This window comes from Nematolebias whitei, chromosome 16 (assembly GCF_014905685.2).
Source record: "Nematolebias whitei isolate Nwh7 chromosome 16, NemWhi1, whole genome shotgun sequence".
NCBI classification, from domain to species: Eukaryota; Metazoa; Chordata; class Actinopteri; order Cyprinodontiformes; family Rivulidae; genus Nematolebias; species Nematolebias whitei.
The window spans coordinates 33,992,659-34,014,097 of record NC_056513.1 but is presented as its reverse complement, the minus strand read 5'-3'; the positions used below and the strand labels follow the sequence as shown (position 1 = coordinate 34,014,097).

The 21,439-nt window shown below is 40.1% G+C and overlaps 1 protein-coding gene across 1 annotated transcript; it reads right to left on the bottom strand.

Moving 5' to 3' along the window:
- Positions 1-2,300: 2,300 nt before the first annotated feature.
- LOC119423174 (ras-related protein Rap-2a) lies at positions 2,301-3,264 on the bottom strand. The gene has a single exon (XM_037690583.1). The coding sequence runs from the start codon at positions 3,084-3,086 to the stop codon at positions 2,460-2,462; it is 627 nt and encodes a 208-aa protein (XP_037546511.1). The 5' UTR covers positions 3,087-3,264; the 3' UTR covers positions 2,301-2,459.
- Positions 3,265-21,439: the final 18,175 nt, after the last annotated feature.

The window sequence follows — 21,439 nt, the reverse complement described above, 5'->3', positions numbered from 1 at the left end:
CTACATTTCTATAATGCGTTGTGTTACAAGTTACATTCATGCTGTGAATTTTAATTTGTTCATTAGTTTGAAAGTAACCAGTGGTGAGAGGGGAGTTGGTCCAGTGAATCACTACAAAGTGGGCAGGTAACATTAGACCTGCCTTCAAGAAGAGCTGGACCAATGACGTATATTCTAGTACAGTGTATACGTCATTGAGCTCAGGCGCACCCATAGCACTGCTAACACACCCAAATGGATTCCACCGTGAAGAGTCAGCCAGAAGATACACACCACCCATGACCTTATTGAAAGATTATTGAAAGACTTTTGAAAGACTGTTCAGCACAGCAGGACAGATTCTTTCTCCCAAAAGATCCAGACTGAACTCAACAAACTTTGAAAACCAACTTCTTCTCAACCTGAACAAGAAATTCTTGCTGCAATATTAAAATGTGCCAGTTCATGGATGTTAGGAGACAAGAGATGTCTCCACATGTCTCGACACTCAGGTCCAAGTTATGAAAATGGTGTCAGGAAGTTAAAATACTGTTCACTATTGACCCATTACAAGGTTGACTAGACAGTATTTTAACTAGAGTTGATGACAAACTGGAGTTGAAATGATCAGTCTATTCCTTTGTTAGGTCTAATGCTTCGTTTGTTCAGGCAGACAACTTACTTAAATGTGTTTACTGCAGTTAAAATGACACATTGGTTTTGCTTTGTGTTAAATAGAAACTTTCAAAGGTATAATCATTCCTCTTTTTTATTTTGCTTAATGGCATTTAACTCTGCATGTTTTGCTTAATGACATTTAACTCTGCATGTCATCCCTGAAATTCTGATGCACAGAATCACAAGTCCAAGTGTGAACTGTGTCACAGAGTAAACACAATAAAAACATACATTATCTGCAGCATTGTTCAAATGACACAATACTATTAATGTATTGCAGAAAATATACATACAGTAGGCACACTTAATTATATTGGTGACCATTGCATTAGGTAATACATTCAGCAAGTACTTTTACTTTTAATACTTTAAGTATTTTTGAAAAGTAAGTACCTACTTTTACTTAAGTAAAAACATTAATGTGGTACTTCTACTTTTACTAGAGTACATTTTTATCTGTTTATTTGGACTTTTACTTAAGTACAGAAAGTTCGAGTACTTTCTCCACCACTGCTGGCTCGTGCTCCCTAGTGGCTGGTTTGTATTTACAGCAGTTTGACACATTTACTCATTTTGAATGAATGTTTTATATATTTTCACCACCAGATGGCAGTAGAGCCTTGAAAGATAGATTTATCAGAACACAAACCTCACCTTTCCAAATTAAATGAGCATCGTCCCACAGTAGACATGGATAACATAAGATGATTTTCAGCAGCCGGCTACATTTTAGATGTTTAAATAAAGCTGTCGTGGTGAAATCAATGCCTGCAGCATTTTAATGTTTGCACCGCTTGAAAAAAGTAGGTGATACACTATTTTATATTTTCATTTTTTTCATTTTTTTTTTTTTTTAGGTACACAATTGTACAAAAAAAGCTGCAAAAATACTTAATGTTTTTGCTGAAGAGTTTCCATTGAAATTTATATATATATCAAACTGATATAAAATATGCTCATATGCAACTAAGTATTATAATTTCCTCTTTCACTCACAAAATATTTAATGATTAATGTATCATTTTCCTGAAATATATTTAATATTTATCAAATTATCTGCATAATAATAGAGAAAACAGCAATTTCTCAGTTGTTTGTGTAATTGCTCAAATGAAATCGTTTCACACATTTTGCTCTTTTGTCTTTATTTCACATTTACATCAAGAGTGCATGTACAGTACATTTGTGACTAAATGACTACATAAAAAACATATGTAAAAAATTATACTTAAAAAAAAACCCTAAATACATCACTTCGAGTTACAAAATAAGTGCATTTATGATTTTTATGAGCAAGTCATGACTTCATTTAAACAAGTTTATTATCACAAAGATACAAAACTGAATTAAAAAAAATGTAAACATTTGACGTGCTACATTGAATTACAGAATTACAAAAAAAAAAAAGGGCAAATACAAGTTTAGCACAACACTTTACACACAGTTGAAATACTCTGACAGTAAACAATCGGTTGACAACAGCATTATGTTCCTTAAATACCATTTTCCTTTTTGAAATCCAAATCCGTAAATTGATCTAAGCACCAGCGTCACCAAAGAAGCAGCAACAAAAATACAGTCGGTTTCATGTAAATCTGCTTCATGCATCATCAGTCTGGTACAGAAGTTCTTCTCCTTGGTTTCCTCTCAGCTGACAACAGTAAAGTGTCTGTTGGTTCAGGATCACAGTCAGGTCTTTATTTACACCAGCGGTGACTCAAGTCTGGGCTTTTAGTTATTTTCTCTCTGACCAGCAGAACTGAGTTGCGCAACATCTCTCGCCCACCCCTCTGTACCTCGCATTACGACACAATGCAGCTGTTAGTTTTGTTCATAGGTGGCCGAAAGTCCGTTCCTTTTGGAAAGGTCTCCCTGCGCCTGCGTAGCGCTGGGCTCAGACGACTTGGCAAGTTCACCTGCTGCAGGAGCTCCTTGAACACCTCCACCACGTTGGCGTTCTCCTTTGCGGACGCCTCCAGGTAGCTGTTGTTCCAATCCATCTCCACGGTTGCCAGCACATCCTCAGAGGACACTTGACGCTCGTCTTCCCGGTCTGTCTTGTTCCCCACCACCACAATAGGTGTGTACTTGTCCTCCTTGATCTCCAGGATCTCGTCTCGGAGGCTCTTGACAGCCTCCAGTGATTCTGGGTCGTCCACAGCGTACACCAAAGCGAAGGCGTCGCTGTTCTGGATGGAGAGCTTACGCATGGCAGGGAAGGAGTAGCTGCCGCTGGTGTCCAGGATCTCCACGGTGACTTTGACCCCACCAATGTCGTACTCCTTGCTGTGCAGTTCCTCCACGGTACGCCTGTGCTTCGGCTCAAAGGTATCCTGGAGAAAACGTCTGATCAGAGCTGTCTTGCCGACTCCAGCTGACCCCAGAAACACAACGCGCACCTGGGTCTTCTCCTTCACCTCCAAAGACATGATGCTTGAGTCTTTTTGGTCAAACGGGGTGGAAAACGTTCCAAAAAGATCCAAGTGTACTAACTCGCTCTCTGCTGTCACAGCTCTTCACTCACTGTTCTCCTAATGTATTTCTGAACACAAATCACTTTTTTAAAGATTTTCCCTCAGACTTTATGTCTTCTCATTCAGCTGCTGAGAGTTGCTTTAATGTTTGTCGTCCCGCACTCGGCCTTTTATTGCTGTTCTGAGAGCACCTACCCTTGCAGTGGGTGCAGCCAATGAGAAGAAGGCAGCCTGTTGAAGTCTTACCATGCAGGCAGCCAATGATGACGGAGAGTTCAGAGCAGTGTGTGTGTGTATGTGTGTGTGTGTGTGTGTGTGTGTGAGAGAGAGAGCCACCTCAGGATGAGAGGAGGTGATCTGAGACTGAATGTTCTGCAAGAATGGCAGAGAAAATGCTGGTTGAGCTGAGTCCTGATTATAATTTCAGACAAAAAGTACCTCCAGGGAAAGACATCTTTCTGTAAAGGAAAGCAGACTCAGAGCGGCTTAGGAACGATGAACTGCATGGCACAGTTCCTCACATTAGACAAAATCATCCCCCTGAATAAACACTGAAAAATGATTGTTGGAGCGTTGACATTATTTTTGGAAAACATCTGATAGTGCATTGATTTAGAAAAGAATATAAATATATATTGTGTTTGTTTGATCTCCTGAGGGAAGCTGGTTCAATTTATGGTTTAGTGGCTATGATTTTATGCACCAAGTAGGGATATTTCTAAATGGGCACAATTCAAAAAGTGGTCCTTTTATAAATGACCTGGGGGACAACACTTCTTTATTCAACTAAATGTCTTCTACTTATTCTGAGAGCCGGGATTCAGTATATTCTATAAAATGACGAGAGCAACCAGTGGTGAAAGAAAGACTCAAGCATTTTATATAAGGATGGTGCCGATCCGATCCGGTATCCGTATCAGCCTCCGATACCAGCATAATTTACGTGTCGGATTTTTCCAATCCAACCTGCAGAGATTTCTGATCTATGATGCATGTCTGTGTCTGATGAAACATCTCCACATGTGATTCCCTGCCTGCTGCTCTGCACGTTGGCTTCAAACTATGGAATGGATTTTCTGAACAGAACCCAGAGTAATAAGACCCGCCTCACATTCAGGAAATACATTTCATAGTTTGCAACGTGCAGTAGCACTGTGGCTAACGGCTAACTAATTTTTCATCTAAACATGACCGCTGTGTGGAAGTATTTTACACTATCCATCCATTCATTATCTTTACCCGCTTATTCCATTTTGGGTCACGGGGGTCGCTGGTGCCCATGTCCAGCAATCACTGTGCGAGGGGCGGGGTACACACTGGACGGGTCGCAAGTCCATCACAGGGCCGTATTTTACACTAGAAACACCACAAAGCAAGACAGCAATGTGCAATGTCTGCAGAGCCATGACACCACATTAAACCGCAATAAAGTTAGTTTTCTGTTGGACATTCGAGCTCCGTGGCTTCAGCGGTTCACTCCTCTCGCTCAACCTGAGGCAGGCAGCCCGACCCTGGCCAGGCACATGCAGAGTAGACCCGGTTCGGTTCGGGACCAATATTCATGACCTTTTGTTTACATTTCAGCTGGTGCGTTTGCATTCACACTGCACTGTGCAGTCGAGTCAACCTGTTGAACCAACCTATTCCCCCACTCGCCTGAGGGGGCGCTGCACCAAGAACTACTGAAAGAAACGACACAAAAACCTCTGAAGACACGTCTTCTTCTTCTTCTGTAAAAAAAAAAAAAAAACGAAGTGGCATCAAGTTTTAGCAGTTATATTTTGTCATTTTTCAAAAATGGACTTAGCATGAGCAGAAGATGAGACAGAAGACCATGGAGAATATTGTTTTTCCACACAAGGCAACTGACGACTCCATATAAGGTAAGAGAAATGCGTGTTTGTTTACCCTGTGGAGCAGGGCCGGTCTGTTTACATTCACACTGCACTCGAACCACGCTGGAGTTCACTTCTACCAGATCGAGACCTAGGTTTTAGCCCGGGCCAGAGTTCGCCTTTTTGTTCCGTGACAGAGTTCAATGGCATGTTCACACCTCCCTAAACAAACCGGACTTTCTAGGAAAACGAGCTAGAGTTCGATTAAACAGACTAAACAAGGCTGGTGTGAAAGCACCCTTATGCCCCTTTTCCATTAGTACCGATACGGGCCGACTGGACCCTCCTTGGCCCGGTTCTGAGGCTTTTCCATTAGTACCGGTACTTAGCACATGTTACTATTTTCAGTACCCTTGGCTCTGTGGTTCTAACTGGTACGAAGAGGTACAAAAACGTGACGTCAGAACTCTGTCGGTCACTGATTGGTCGGGGGCAGAGTCGGGGGCGGAGTCACTGGATCGTTCAGAAACTTTTCAAAACAATAATCCGCCATTTGCAATTTCTTGGACTGGAGCAGCGGCTGGATTTATTTTAAAGATTTTTTAAACAATACTGACAACATCTCGGTCTAATGTTGATGTGCTGGCATTTTTTGTGCTTGGTGGCCGTCAACATAATTTAGAGCAAGCTGGATGGAGCTCTGCTGGTGTACCCCGATCCTCCCTCCGGAGCCTCGGAGCGCCAGGCCGGGCAGAGCGTCATCTCCCCGGCGCCAAGTTCAGCTGTTCACCGCGGAAGATCCTTCGATGTGCCGACTCTGAGGCTCGGGTTCCGGATACCAGCCTTGTGTGCTCAGAGCTCCGCTGGTCACTGCAAAGCTGGAGATGGGGACTCGCAGATGGCCGTGGCCAGACCCCGGCCGCGCGTAATCATGAAGGCTGAATCCCGATCCCACCCGGCAGTCAGGCGGATGGTGGAAGCGATTTTTAAATAAAATAATATTTTGTTTTTATACAAAAAATGTTTAAAAAAATTGCTGAAGCGATTTAAAAATGATTATTATTTTTTTTACACGTAAAATGTTTTTTAAAATCGCTTCCACCGTTCGTCGCAGACCCGTCTCTGTCCGCCTGTCTGTGCGGGTCGGGCCATCATGATTACGCGCGGCTGGGGTCTTGGAACAGCCTCTGTGAGTCACCAGCTGAGCTGGAGCTGGGAAGATGAGCCTACCCGTCTCCGGAGGAGAGGATCGTCATAAAAAAATAATATATATATATATATATATATATATATATTTTAGCATTGAAGATTAAAATAAATAAATAAATAAACAGTGCCACCTTCATCATGAAATCCTGTTTTCACTTTAATGACTGTTAACTCAGCTGAAAATCGTAAAAAGACACAAAACTATTGGATCTCAGAAATATTTCCCTCAAACGTGTTTAAAGAAAAGAGACGACCTTCAGTTCAACTTTATTTTAACTCACAAATGTACAAATCACAACACAAGAACTTTAAAGCAAAGCTAAAAATAAAATGTATATATGTGAATAAGAAAGGAAACCACACATTTAAAATGAGCATTAAAAGTAGACACAATGAGTGCAAATACATCAAATGATGATGAAAACCTATAAAAATTTAAATGTAATGTTTTTGTAGAATCTGGTTCATCAGAGTTTTAATTTATATACATATATATATATATATTTATATCTATAAATATATATAGATAAATATATATGTATATATATAAATACATATATATGTATATAAATATATATGAATATATATAAATACATATGTGTATATATATACATATATATACATAATTGTGTGTATATACATATGTGATATATATATACATGTATATATATATATTTATATATATATATATATATTTATACTTATACACATGTACATACACACATACATGCATACATACATACACACAACTTCAAAATAACATAAATTCTCAACCTGTACTGAAAACAGTTTCTGCGTCTCAGCGCCACCAGCTGGTGAGAGGTGGTGACGTCAATTTGAACCCCGCCCACTGGAACCGGTACTGAAAGCATAATGGAAACACAACCTGTACCGTACCGAGTAGAGTAGAGCCGTGCTGTACCGGTACTACAGGTACTAATGGAAAAGGGGCATAAGACTGCTGGAGGACAAACTTTTTATGTCTTTAAGACATGCTTGTAGTCTAAGTAACTGATTGGATTCATTGGGTTTAATGGACAAATATAATTGTGTATCATCAGCATAACAATGAAAATTTATCCCATGCTGTGTAATAACTTTACCTAATGGAAGCATATTCAAGGTAAAGAGTATTGGTCCAGCACTGAACTTTGAAGAACTCCATGACTAACTTTGGTGTATGAAGAAGATTTATTATTTACATTTACAAACTGGAATCTATCAGATAGATATGATTTGTTCCTGTAATCCCAATATCATATTCAAGCCTCTGTAGTAAAATATTATGATCAACTGTATCAAATGCAACACTGAGGTCTAGCAGGACCAGTATAAAGTAGACACAAGTTCATTGTCTGAGGCCATGAGAATATCATTAGTATCTTTCACCAGTGCAGATTCAGTGCTGTGATGAGCTCTAAAACCTGACTGAAACTCTTCAAACAGAATATTTATTTTCAGATAATCACGTAACTGACTAGCAGCTATTTTCTCTAGAATTTTTTAGATGAAAGTTAGATTAGATAAGGCTCTCTTCAAACAACACCATTTTGGGTGAAACCATCAAAATAGCATTTTTGCTGTGTTTCTGCTGTTACTGTACACAACAACAGTGGCTGATTTCTTTGAAAATAGTTTTTAAATTGAGGTATCAATGTGGAGAGTTTAGAAAACACCCAGCATTGGTGTAAATTGTGCATGCACACTACAGACAGCTGCTGTCAATAGTTTTTCTATGCTTGTGTAGTGAACTAAGCCTCAGGTCAAAATCTGGCCTTGAGGGCCTGCCTGGAACAAGAACTGTATTTCATTGATTTGAGTCCAGAAACACAAGATTAAGTTCATCCAGAGACTTTCTAAGTGTCCTGCACTGATCAATTGAAAGAACACTCTCTTTTTATTATTATTACTATTTTACAAATGTTTGATAATCAAAGTGTGTTTAGTTCAAACCATTTTTAAATGTTGAAGTGAACTACTCATTTTTAATCAACTGTGAAACAGTATTAGTGATTTTTAATCCTCATGCAAAGTAGAAATCACGTTAAGGTCTGTTACAGAGTAATTATGCATTTTCTGATTTTCTGTCTTTGAATGAGCAAGTGTAAGTTGGTCCAAGGTTGGAGTCAAACGCAAAACAAGTTGTTGGAACGAACTGTCATGTTTTTAAATCCTCTCAGACGTAAATATAGAGGCTGGCACCTGTTTTCCCCCAACTCGCCTAAATATTCCTCTCGTCTGTCTTTAAAACATTTTCAATCTGTTCCATAACATTCTTGCTGTTTTTCTGACTTCTAGTGACCTCTTACGTCACAAAAACACACCCCTGTCTGGTCGATTTGACCAATCAGGAATCTCCCAAATGAACCAGAAATAGAACTCTTTAAATGTCAGTACTTCCTAGTGCTTCGGGGTCCAGCTTCAAGCGCCAGCTCCAGTCGAGTGCGGTGGGAGAGAAGTTCAGTTCTGGGAGCAGAACCGAACCGAGAAGTGCTGGAGAAAACAGGAGAATCCCGACATGATCCGCAGTTCTTCCGAGTCTTGTGGGAATTATGACATCTTCCACCTCTGAGTGGAACTCCTGACGGACTTACTCCTCTTGTGAGTCCACCAAGAGGTGAACTTGGGTCGAACAAGTACCGTCACTACTTCGGACGATTCACAGCTGTTCCTACGGAGACGCTGAAAGGGTGCGTTAAATGGAACTTCGTACCAGTGGAGACATCTCCTCCAGGTAAAGAGTTGATTTATACCACCTAAGTGTACCGAGGAAGAAGCTGGGAACTCAGCGGAGCGTGCCGTTGCTCATACTGACACATTTCCCTCATCCATCTTTTCCTTCACTCTAAACTTCATTTCCATCTTTAAAACTCTTCTATCTGCTAGAAATCATTCCAAATATTTTCAGAAATGTCTGTTGTGAAGTGAGAAAACCATCACCGTATGGTTTCTAATTGTACAGCTTGCTAAATTAGCCATGTTGTTATTTTTCAATTTGCCAAATTAATGTAAATGTGTGATGTTAAACTTTGATTCTGTAAATAAATGACCGCATTCATTTGATGGGTCAAAGAAAATTAACGTCTCACGATACATTTTATTAAATTCAATGCACAACATTATTCAGTCCAGAAAAATGAATGAATCCGTTTAATTTATGAATATATCACAGAATATGTTCATCTACACTTGCATGAGTAGAGTGCAGTTTGTGCCACTCACCCTTTTCAACCTGTAGGAGCAAACCAACCTCATCCTTGGTCCAAATGAATAATCTTGTCTTCACTATTTTGGCTGTAACTGTTTTTATGCTTGAGACTGATCTCTAAAATAATTTATTTATTAACCTTTAACAAGGCAAATCCCATTGAATTCACAGATCTCTTTTGCAAGGGAGGCCTGGGCCTGAAGGCAGCCTAACATGCATGTTTTTGTAATCATTGTAATGATACAGTATATTGGACAGAAAGGACCTATTTACAAAAATGCATAATTTACTGACAAGAACAAAATCAAGATATTTAGTGAAAAATGTTGATTTAAACTGCAGACTCTACTTTTAGAGTGTATTGAAAAGAAGTTTTGTGGGCAGATTTGGGAAGGTACTTCATTATGTCCCACCATTTAGGGCAGGTATATTGTCTGGAGTTGGTTTCAAGTGTGACATTTGCATTTGAAAGCTCTATCTGTGATCTCACAAATGAGCTCTCACTGCAAGTGAAATGGGCTATCATTAGTTTGCAAAAATGAAAATCAGTCCTGGTGATGGTACGGCTATTAAGAGGGTCAAATCAACAGTTGGACCATACTAAAAAATAAAAACCTACAGGAAAATATTTCTGGATGATCTAAAAATTGTCATTTGAGTAAAAAAAAACTAAAACTCACAACATCCTACTTTGCCATAAAGAGAGTATTTCAAAAAGATTCATCACAAAGTACAAAGCTTTTCCATTTCTCTTCAAAAAATCTCTTAGAGCTAGGAAAAATTTGGATCAACCTGGTCCATAATGACAATAAAAATGTGGTCTAAAAAATGAAGTACAATACTTTCATACCTTCAAACTTGTTGCTTTTCCGTGAAATTTGCCGATTTCAAACAAAATATGTAATTTACGTGAATCATCTAGACCTGAAGAGTTTTTTTCGGGGGTGGGTTGTCAAAGGTGTGGTAGATGCATAATTTCCCAATTGACTGGACTTTAAGAAACAACAACAGAACATCTTTGGTGGAATGTGACTCATTTGGCTTAACCAAAACAAACCATTCTTGTGTGATTTTTTTTTTATTGTAGAACAATTACGTATCCTACTTTGAAGAAATAAAGCATAAAGTGAAAGTATGTTTTAATCCTTGTAATGTTTCTAGTATTCATATATTTGCAAAATAAATTACATGAAAACTGCTCAAACTAGCCCTTTTAATTGTTATAACAACCAATAAATTTCAGTTTTATTTCAGTTTTGGTCAAAGCTTGAAAGAACTGCTGCAGAGGAACCAAAGAGTCACATGTGGCTCCAGAGCCACAGGTTGCAAATCCCTGGTATAATATGTTGTGTAAGTTTAAACTTGATTTGGAAAAATAAATAAAAAATCTACTTTAGCAACGTTGTATCGTAATCTGTTACCTTTTCCAACATAATGTTATCTGTAATGGAAAGCTTGTCAGCATGTAATGCTAGGACGTCAGATCAGTGAATTGTGCATTAACGTTAGCCTACCATGTCACTCGGTTCAATGCAAATAATTTTGGGAAGGCCATCTGTAATGCATCCATACTGCTGTCCAGAAATAATGTGTCATTGTCATAAGATGAGAGAAATGAAAACTAACACGTAACGTTAGTGCCAATGAAACACACCAGTGTTTTGTTGAAGTGCCAAAACATCTGCTCTGGTGAATAATTGGAAAAATAAATAGGGCAGAAGTGGTGGAGCAACAATGTGGCATGAACGAGGCTCATGGCCATGAAGCAGAAACAAGCTCTTGAAAGGCTCGTCCAGGCCCAAAAAATTAAGAAATGAGTTTCTGCTGTTAGCAAAATAATCTGCTGTATTTGGTTTCTCTGGTTGCTGTTGTTGCTTGTTGATTTTTTATTTTTTGGTTGACGCCATCTTTCATATGCATGTCCTAATTAAATTAGGACATGTTAGTAAATGTCTTTGTTACCTGAAGCATGTTGTCTTTTCCTCTAATTTTCTTCTTGGAGTTAATTTACATGTTAAAAATCACAAAATCTTCTGGGGGTGGCGCACACAGATGCCCCACCCCCACTTCACCACAGACACTAGATTTGTCCTCTTTTTCATTCCTTCTGAGTTTGCAGTATGTACTCTGTCACTAATGTTTACTGATTCTCAGGCAGGCCGAGTTTCATAAATTCAGAGTGGACTGTCCTATTGAATCTGACCGGCTGGTGCTTCATAATCCAGATAGAAAACTAGCCAAAACATAGTATAAAAACAACCTAGATGTTACTGTATGTAAAAAACTAAACCTTTCTGAAATTAAAAACCTGATCTCAATGTAAAAATGCCTCTGATAAGAATCCACAACTATACTGTACAACAAATGAAGACCAGATGGAAGGAAATCTAATAGTTTGCAACTTTGTCATAGTATCATGTGAATACTGATGCTATTATTGTCTATTTTGGGTTTTAATCATAGTTTGAACATGTGAAAAAACATATTTATCCATGCTTAGCATCACTTAAGGATCCAACATTCAGATAATCTAATGCTCAAGCTGAAAAGATTCCTGGTTACGTAAAGGAAATGCAAGGTCATAAATCCAAACTGTACTTAAGCTCCTAAAGGTAAAATAAAATGTTCAAATACAAAACACAAAACCAGGAAGTAAAAAGTTTAACCAAAAAGTAACCCTAGCCAATCAGAGGCAGAGTGGGGCTGATTTGCCATCCTGCTGTAGTTGACAGATGCAACAACAGAACAAACTCGCCTTTTTTGTTTAGTGGACAGATTGGCAAAAAGCTGTAATCCTAAATATGTTAATAGACTAACTGTTTCTTCTGCACTCGCTTTCGCACAAGGCGGACACCTTTTCTCTCCCTCCCCCGTTCTCCTCTTCCTCCTGCTTTTTTGCTCTCTGTCTGTGTCTCGGAGCTCCTGCTACACATCTTTCGAACGAAAAATACTATTATGGATCTGGTGAGCTGGACTTTCAACGCAATTAACAAAATATTTTCAACAAAGCAACAGGGTCCTGGAGAGCCCTCATGTCCCACTGAGACTCATGATGCAGAATACGTCATGGATGTGGGAGTTGATGTATCTTTCCGTTTTGTCTCAGGAAGATGTTGAAGACATATGTAATTGGATTTATGATAACAGATTTCATGCTTTTTGGAATCGTCTGGTTCCTGGTCTATCAACATACAGTACAAAGAAGACGGCTGCAGCTAATTTAGCCCTCATCAGGCTGCTTGCCTTGAAGGTTTTTTTCATGCTATGAGGACTCAAAATCAGCTGATTTACGAGCTAAATCATAAAATGGAAGCGAATTGTGAGAATCGCAGGCCACCTGCGGCTTCTAGGACTCGTCAGCATGTTGGAGACAACCTTGAAGGAGGCTCATAGCACAGATCAGTGGAATGCCCATTAATCTGGCCATTTTGGATTGAAAGTACCAGCAGGACTCAAGGTTGACAAGAAAAAAAAAACAGTCTGCCTGAAGAAATCAACAATTGTGGCTTATCTGAATCTGACTCCCCCATTTGGTCCGAAAGCAGGTCGACTTTCTAATTTCTTCTGGGACATGGGTAAACTAAGGAAAAGCGTTGTCTATCGCAACCCCCACCCCCCCACCCCCACCCCCCGAGAACTTCTGTGCAGGCTTATCAGAACAGCCGGCTGTCCAACATCTTATCAGGATTATGGCCTATCTGGAAGTGCTTCATGGACAAATCTCACCATCTTGATGTCATATGCAAATGTAATGTGTCTATAAATGCGCTTGCTGGTAAAGTTTTTTGATGTCTTAAATTGCGTCCTGATAGGACAAGATGTGCAGAGACATTTTTTGTAATACCACTATCCATCCTCATGGCCTTTTCCCTTTTTCTATCTAAAAAGTATTCTGATAAAAATTAAGAGGCCGCACTTCTGTAGCAGCAGCAATGTGCACTCCGCCCATTTTTCAGACGACTGTACGAACTTAATCTCACTGTATCTCGGTACAATGATAATAAAGTTTATTCTGTTCTGATTAATACAGAATTTACAGGCTAGTATATATTAAGCAGACAATGCAACAGTGGTGCAAAGTGGGTATGATGTGGGTGAGATGGGGCAACAAAATAATCTACATGTTGTAGAATAAAGTTTTGCAAGTTGCTCATGTGAATATAGGCAACCGTCCCCCTCTTACAATGCTGTTATTGCATCACTCAGCTCTCTGCGTTTGGAAAAAAAAAAGATTAGACTTCTACGATGTTGCTGAAACTATTTGACCCTAAATCTGACATTTGACATTCAGAGGAGAACAGAATGTTGATCAGTCACACATGGCACTGCATGACGGTGAATCATACTAGGCCGTCCTTTGTGCCCAATTAGATGTGATGCATCGGCTTTAACAGTCTGTGACAGAATGCTGCCTGCCTTCAGTTTGTCAGAGTTGGTTCCTGAGAAGCAAGTCTCACTCATGATTCTCCTAAATTTCCCCTGAGAGAGTTGTTGTCTCACAGACTGACATACTACCCGCCTTGTTTGGTTATCCAGCAGCGTGGAACCTCAACAAGCCTCGGGGATAAAGCAACACCTCTCCATCGTCCCACCAGCTCACACTTTCAGTATGCTCACATGCACCATTCCCCCTAGGTGCCACTGTACTTGAGCAGGGCTACAGAGCAGAACTAAGCACCTTGAGAATGATAGTTGTGCATAACATCAGAGAAGTCTGTTATTAAACACTTTCAGCCAGTATCTAACTGGGCTGCAACTGGTAGTTGTTGGTGAACATTTGGGAGGGAGTGTCCAAAATGTCTGGAAATGTTTGTGGGGGTTCTTAGTTTCATCGGAAGTTACAGAATTTTGAGCAAGTTCAAAAAAATGTGTTCAACAAATGTTCAAAATAGAGTTGTGTTGGCTTAAACCTGTCTGTTTGTCAGGGACTTCATAAACCTGTCAAACTCATCTCAGTTCAGTTATTGTGAACGCCAGAGAGCCACACCTGCATTTTCTTTCCTGGGTACAATGTTGGCAGAAGTGGGCAACAAAATAATGAGCACTGTCTAGAATACAGCTATCTATGTATTTATTTAAGAATAGGCCATAACTTCCAGAAATTATTAAACCTGGCTGCACAACCCTCTTCAGAATTCAGTGACACTGCAACTGCATTTGCCCATTTTCTCACAGTTTTGAGTTGTCAACAGTTGCAGCTCAATGTCCTGTTAGTACAGTGCAATTTAAGTTAGGCTTTGTTATTTATTTAGTATGATTGTACTGAAACACTTGATCCAGTGCAAGATAAACTATTTGAAATCACATTTAAAGACCCATGTAATTACTTTTAGGTCTTATGGCAAGAAAACACACACTGGGGGAAAAACAAACAAACAAACAATAGGCCATTTTTTGTTGTATATCAGTGTAAGAATGTGGGCTTAGCCAGTCTGTGGCACATAGGCAGTATAAACAAAGGTATCAGGGCGCCATACCTCTAAGGGTGCATTCACACTAGCTAGCCCTGTTTAGTCCGCTTTAATTAAACTCTAGCTCGTTTTCCTAGAAAGTCCGGTTCGTTTAGGGAGGTGTGAACGCGCCATCGAACTCTGTCACGGAACAAAAAGGCGAACTCTGGCCCGGGCTAAAACCTAGGTTTCGGTCCGGTAGAAGTGAACTCCAGCGCGGTTTGAGTACAGTGTGAATGTAATCAGACCGGACCCCGCTCCTAAGGGTAAACAAACATGCATTTCTCTGACCTTATATGGAGCCGTCAGCTGCCTTGTGTGGAAAAACAATATTCTCCATGGTCTTCTGTCTCATCTTCTGCCCATGCTAAGTCCATTTTTGAAAAATGACAAAATATAACTCCTAAAACTGCTAAAATTTGATGCCACTTCGTTTTTATTTTTATTTACAGAAGAAGAAGACGTGTCTTCAGGGGTTTTTGTGTCGTTTCTTTCAGTAGTTCTTGGTGCAGCGCCCCCACAGGCGAGCGGGGGAATAGGTTGGTTCAACAGGTTGACTCGACTGCACAGTGCAGTGTGAATGCAAACGCACCAGCTCAAATGTAAACAAAAGGTCATGAATACTGGTCCCGAACCGAACCGAGTCTACCGGACTATCTGGTGTGAAAACGACCTAAGTGACTCCCAGTGTTGCCAGACGCATGATAATTCATTATACATGATAGTTTTAGGGTCATTACAATATACAATCCATCCATCCATGCATTATCTTTACCCGCGTCTTCCTTTTCAGGTTGTGGGGGTCACTCGTGCCCATTGCTGTGTGAGAGGCGGGGGACACACTGGACAGGTCTCCAGTCCATCACAGGGACACAGAGACAAATGAGATAAATGATATAAACAACCGTTCACTCTCTCACTCACACCTAGAGACAATTTAGAGTTACCAATCAGTCTAACCTGCATGTTTTTGGTCTGTGGGAGAAAATCCACACGTGCACTGAGCGAACATGCAAACTCCACTCAGAAAAGCCCCCGGCCAAGATTTGAAATGGCGACCTGCTCGCTGAGCGGTGGCAGCTCTACCAACTGCGCCTGTATTATATATTGACCTTTCTTTTATTAAAACAAGTTAGTACTTTTATCTCCTAATATGAATAAAATAAGCACCTATTTGTCTGTAATCATCACATCTTTAGTCTCCCCCTCACTTCTTTTCTCCTCTGGATGGTTAAAATGTGCCTGCTCTCTGGGAGGAAGGTCGTTTTCTGACGTAATCCTAAAAAGCTTCACTGATGTAATGTGCCCAGGGAAGGTAAAAAAAAAAAAAAAAAAAAGACTGAGAGAGAAGGAATACTGTAAGAAAGCAGTGCAGTAAAGATAACATGTTTAAACTGTTTGGTTACTGCATTGTGTTAGTTATCCAGCTGAGTGTAATGTTAACTTATTTTGAACATAGTAGGAGCTTTTACCCAAATATGATTTGAAAATCAATAAATAGCTACATTTAATATCAGCTATTGTTAGCAGATGAGCGCTATGAAGGGCTTAAAGGCTTCTACATCAAGGTCAAAATCAATTTTTTTTTATTGTCATTCTCATCATATGTGGTACATGTGGTGGAACGAAACTGTGTACACAGGGTCACAGTTACATACAACCGTACATGCGGCTGCACTCCTATAACTATGACCCCTGACCCTTGGGTGTCTTCAACACTCACCATGAATTGTTTTCTTTAAAGTTACATTTAACTTGAAAAATTGTTTGTTTTCTCATATTTTTATTGTCGATGGACACAGTCAGCTACAGTCTGACTAATGTTTACCTTATTCTCCCTACGTTTTTAAAAAAGAAAAACAAATCATTAATGAAGTTTGTTAATTTGTTAATTAATGACGTTTGATTAACAAGTGTGAACATGAATGGTTTTGATCATTGTTTTCAATCATTATAATGAAATAATGTGAAATATTATAATGTGTTTAACACTTTTCTCTGTTCCGTTTTCCAGAAAATAACTTGTTCCTTGAAGAGACACCTGTTGCAAATGTTCTTTGAGCTGAAGCTCTTTTCTTCAGAGGGGAGTCATAGTGTTCCATATTTAACAAAAACATCTTCTCAGAGCTTTTGTTTGCACAAAGTTCTATGTGTAAAAAACAGTTACCATATTTTTCAGACTATAAGGCACACTTAAAATCCTTTAATGTTCTCAAAAATTGACAGTGTGCCTTATAATCCCGTGCACCTTATGTATTAATTCTGGTTGTGCTTACTGACCTCAAACCAGTTTTATGTGGTACAAATGAACAATGTTGAGAGTTATTGCGAATGAGTTGAATAAAGTTCGACTTATCTGTTTTGTTTCACTTAATGGGCCTTATAATCCATTGTGCCTTATATGCCAAAATTTATGGTAGTCTTCGACTTCAAACCGCAAAGTGGTTGGTCTTGGACCCCGATCCTGATGTAGTCCGAGGTGCACTCCTGCAATTCCTGAGCAGATAAACCTGTTGCTCAATTACAATTGTTATAAGTGAAATAACTACAGAAGATGAAGCCTTTACTCACTGCAAGACTCACGTTCTCAGCTTGTAGTCTAAGCCGGTTTGAAGGTGCCGATGGACGGCACCTCCTCATCAGCTGTTGTCCTCACTGACTTCTAATGCTGTCACAGTGATGGTCAGCTACCTTGGGCAGTTCCTGGCGAGTCCTCCTCATGGTGTGTCCTGGTCTGATCCACCAGAGAACCCCAGAAAGACAAGTGACCTGGTGATCTCAAGCTGACCCGGTAAAGAGCAGAATCTAGTGACACGTTGTCCTGGTCTGGTTATGATTCTTAGCTGACGCAACTTGATAAATCATTTCCCGTCTTGCAGTGATAATAAATGACTTATCTGGTCACAGTAAATAACTTTTAACTAAAATCCAAAGTTAACTATTAACAAAGTTAAACTTCGTCTAGATCTGTGTATAAAACCCAAAATAATTCCTGCTCAAAAAGTTAATTTTGCCTTTGAGAAGAGAATTAAGCCTTGATTGATTCATTATTGTTTGTTTGTTTGTTATTGTTGTTGATTTTTTTGTAATAAAACTTCAAAGACAACTTCGGTCTCTTCATTCGGATGAATATTCATTTGTTCTGGTATAGAACTCCCTGTAATTAACGGATTCTACTTCAGTGACTGATTCTGATCATTAAAGGGTGAAAAAAGAAAAAGGGTTGATGTTAAGTTGATGTTGGTCAGTAAATGACCAGCAGGTGCCCCACTTCAACGAGACTTAATTGAATAAAATAAATGTAGTGGAGGGGAGTGGAGAAAGTGTCGCCCTTCTTCCTCCATCTCACTTCAAAACTGCTACGTACTTCATGCGATGACATAGTCGTGAACTATTCTTTTCCTGATGGAGATTTTACTTTCAGAGAAACTGCAGCACAGGATCCCTGGTAAGCCCTCCCAGTGCAGCACGTCACACTCAAACGAAGACAACACAACAACAGCACCAGTAGCACGTTTATTATCAATTGTTTAGACAGCCATCGTCATCGACAGATGGTGCACATGGTGAGCAAACATGAAGAACACGGCTCTACGCCGTCTCCTTCCACAAGTTCTTTGACTTTTTAAGTTTGCTCATACAGCTGTAAAGATGGCTGTCGGAAGAGCTGCTGCTTCTCAGCAAGAAGGTTGCTGGATCGAGTCCCAGCCAGAAGGACTTTCTGGGCGGAGTCTGCATGTTCTCTCTGTGCATGCATGGGTTTTCTCCAGGTACTCCAGTTTCCTCCCACAGACCAAAAACATGCATGTTAGACTGATTGGTAACTCTAAATTGTCCCTAGGTGTGAGTGAGAGAGTGAATGGTTGTTTGTCTCTGTGTGTCCCTGTGATGGACTGGAGACCTGTCCAGGGTGCTCCCCACCTCTCACATAGTGACTGCTGGATATGGACACTAGTGACCCTCACAACCTGAAAAAAAAGAAGAGGGTAAAGATAATAGATGGATTACTGTAGAACTGTTAATTTTTTAAGGAAGCAGAAGCAGCCTGAGGCAGTGTGTGGAATATGCTGCAAATACAATAAAAACATTTCAAGTGTTAATTTTGAGTCAGCCTTAATTCCTAACAGATCAACATCATCTTCTTTCAGCCTTTCCCTCTTCAGCGTCTCCCCAGCGAGACATCCTCCTCCATCTCACTCTGCCCTCACTCCAACTACCTCCATGTCCTCTCTAACTGCATCCATATATCTCCTCTTTGTCTTTTTCCTGGCAGCTGCATTTCTAACATCCTTCTACCAATATACCCACTGTCCCTCCTCTGGACATGTCCAAACCATCTCAGTCTGGTCTCTCTAACTTTATCTCCCAGTTGTTCAACCTGTGCTGTACCTCCGATTATGACGGTCGGCAAAGCGGTAGGACACAGATTCAGGCAGACATGAGGAGTTTAAAGTAAAATACATTACAGAAAACAAAACGCTTACGTGGATGCACATACTTACAAAAAGGAAAATGAGGAACAACATGGGGGAGCACAGGTGGGAGGACAGAGACATTTGGTATGAAACCAGTGAGTTGCTGTTGGGAAGTTGAACCGACATGGTTTAAAAAGAACTTAGGGAGAGAGGAAAGTGACAACACCTGCGATGATAGCTAACTGGAAACGGGTGTGAGTGATTACTGACTGAAGACCTGTTGAAGCTGACTGAGGCAGCGGTGCCGGATTCATTTTTGAGGGGGGGGGGGCGTGGGGGTCTTTCGTCACCTTGCACTCTCTGTTCATACCCACCTTGAGAGACGTCAGTCACAGCTTGTGGCGTTGGGTGTAGCCTGCGTAAAAGTCTGGGACCAGCTGATGGGCAGGGCCATAAAGTGTGTGTGTGTGTGTGTGTGTGGGGGGGGGGGGGGCAATGGCCTCCTGGCCCCCCTTTTCGGTCGCCACTGGACTGAGGGTAAGAGTGAGGAGTAAAACAGAAACACAGAACAGAACCAAAACACGAAGAACAGAAAAATAAAATAAAATCCACAAGGAAAAATTAACCAAGAAACAGACCATGACTCTGATGATCTCATCAGATCTGATCTGATCTCATCTAATCTGATCATCCTTGTCACTCCTAAGGAGAACCTCAACATCTTTATTTCTGCCACTTCCAGTTCTTTCTGCTGTCTTTTTGTCCATGTCTCTGTCTCCAGACCATACAACACAGCTGGTCTCACAACTGTCTTGTAAACTTTTTCCTTTGACCTCTGCTGACACCCTTTAACCATAAATCACTCCTGAAATTTTCTCCACTCAGTCCATCCTGCCTGGACTCTCTTCTTCACCTCTTTACCACGTTCCACATTTTCTTGGACAGTGGACCCCAAGTACTTGAAGTCCTGCATCTTTGTGACCTCTGCTCCTGACAGATGCATAACAAAAAAAAACTGGATATGTAAATTTGCCACAAACACCCTCTTCTTTTTAAATAAATGTTTTATTGCACATCTTGTGTGCTTGTTCCTTTCATCGCAAAAATTTATTACATTTTTAATCATATTGCCCTTTACAGATGATGCTAACCAGACGTCATTGTCTGCTGGACTGATAATATTGTTGAGCTATGATGTATATTAGAGCAAAATAACACTGTAAGTTGTAAATGTTTGCATATCATAATTTTATGGCTATTTGTTCTGATTAATATTCTGTTAGCAAATTAACCATTCTGTAAGAACCACCTGAAATGAATGTGTTTGTGGTCAAAGCTTGCAAACTGTGTTCGATAGAGAACTAGTAAACCACATCATCATTACTATTATTCTTGTTATCTTTAGCCTAACCTGCTTTGTCCAGTACTTTCTTTACTGGGTTCTTTGTTCAGATGTGCTGGTTGTGTTGCGACTCCACTGGTCTGGATGGCTCGTTGTGTCTTTCTGGTTTAATTATGTAATTATGTTCATTTCTTATTCATCAGATGATTAAGGTACTTTTCATGTTCTCCAGACCTGCCTTTTCCACAAAGACTGTTATCAAAAATCAGACACAGATTATCAATAGATTACGTTTAGTGAGTGAAGCAGATGGATGCTTGTCCTGAGCCTGGTTCTGATGAAAGTTTCTTCCTCATGAGGGAGTTTTTCCTTTCCACTGTTGCCTCTGTGCTCGCTTAGGATGGGAGACTGCAATGAAGTGAAAACTCAAAGCAATCTGCTGGCTCCTTAGATAAATAACATTATTAACTGACGTTTTATGTACCGTAATTTCCGGCGTATATGTTGCACCTGAGTATAAGTTGCATCAGTCAAAGAAGAGAAAGAGGAAAAAAAACATATATAAGTCACTTCAGCATATAAGTCGCATTTATTATGCATTTATTTAATGGTCAAAACAGCTTCATTGTGCCTGGGTGTCCATCCGTCCATCCATCCCTCCATCCATCCGTCCGTCCGTCCGTCCGTCCAGCCAGCCAGCCAACCATCCAGTCATCCATTGTCACCGGAGCTGCTAGCTCTCCAGCGTTCCTCTGCCTACACCACCTGAGTGAAGCGAGCATGCATGGGAGGACTCGTTGTAGTTTTTCGAAATTTAAAGCGTCAATCAAAAATTGTGTAATGAATATG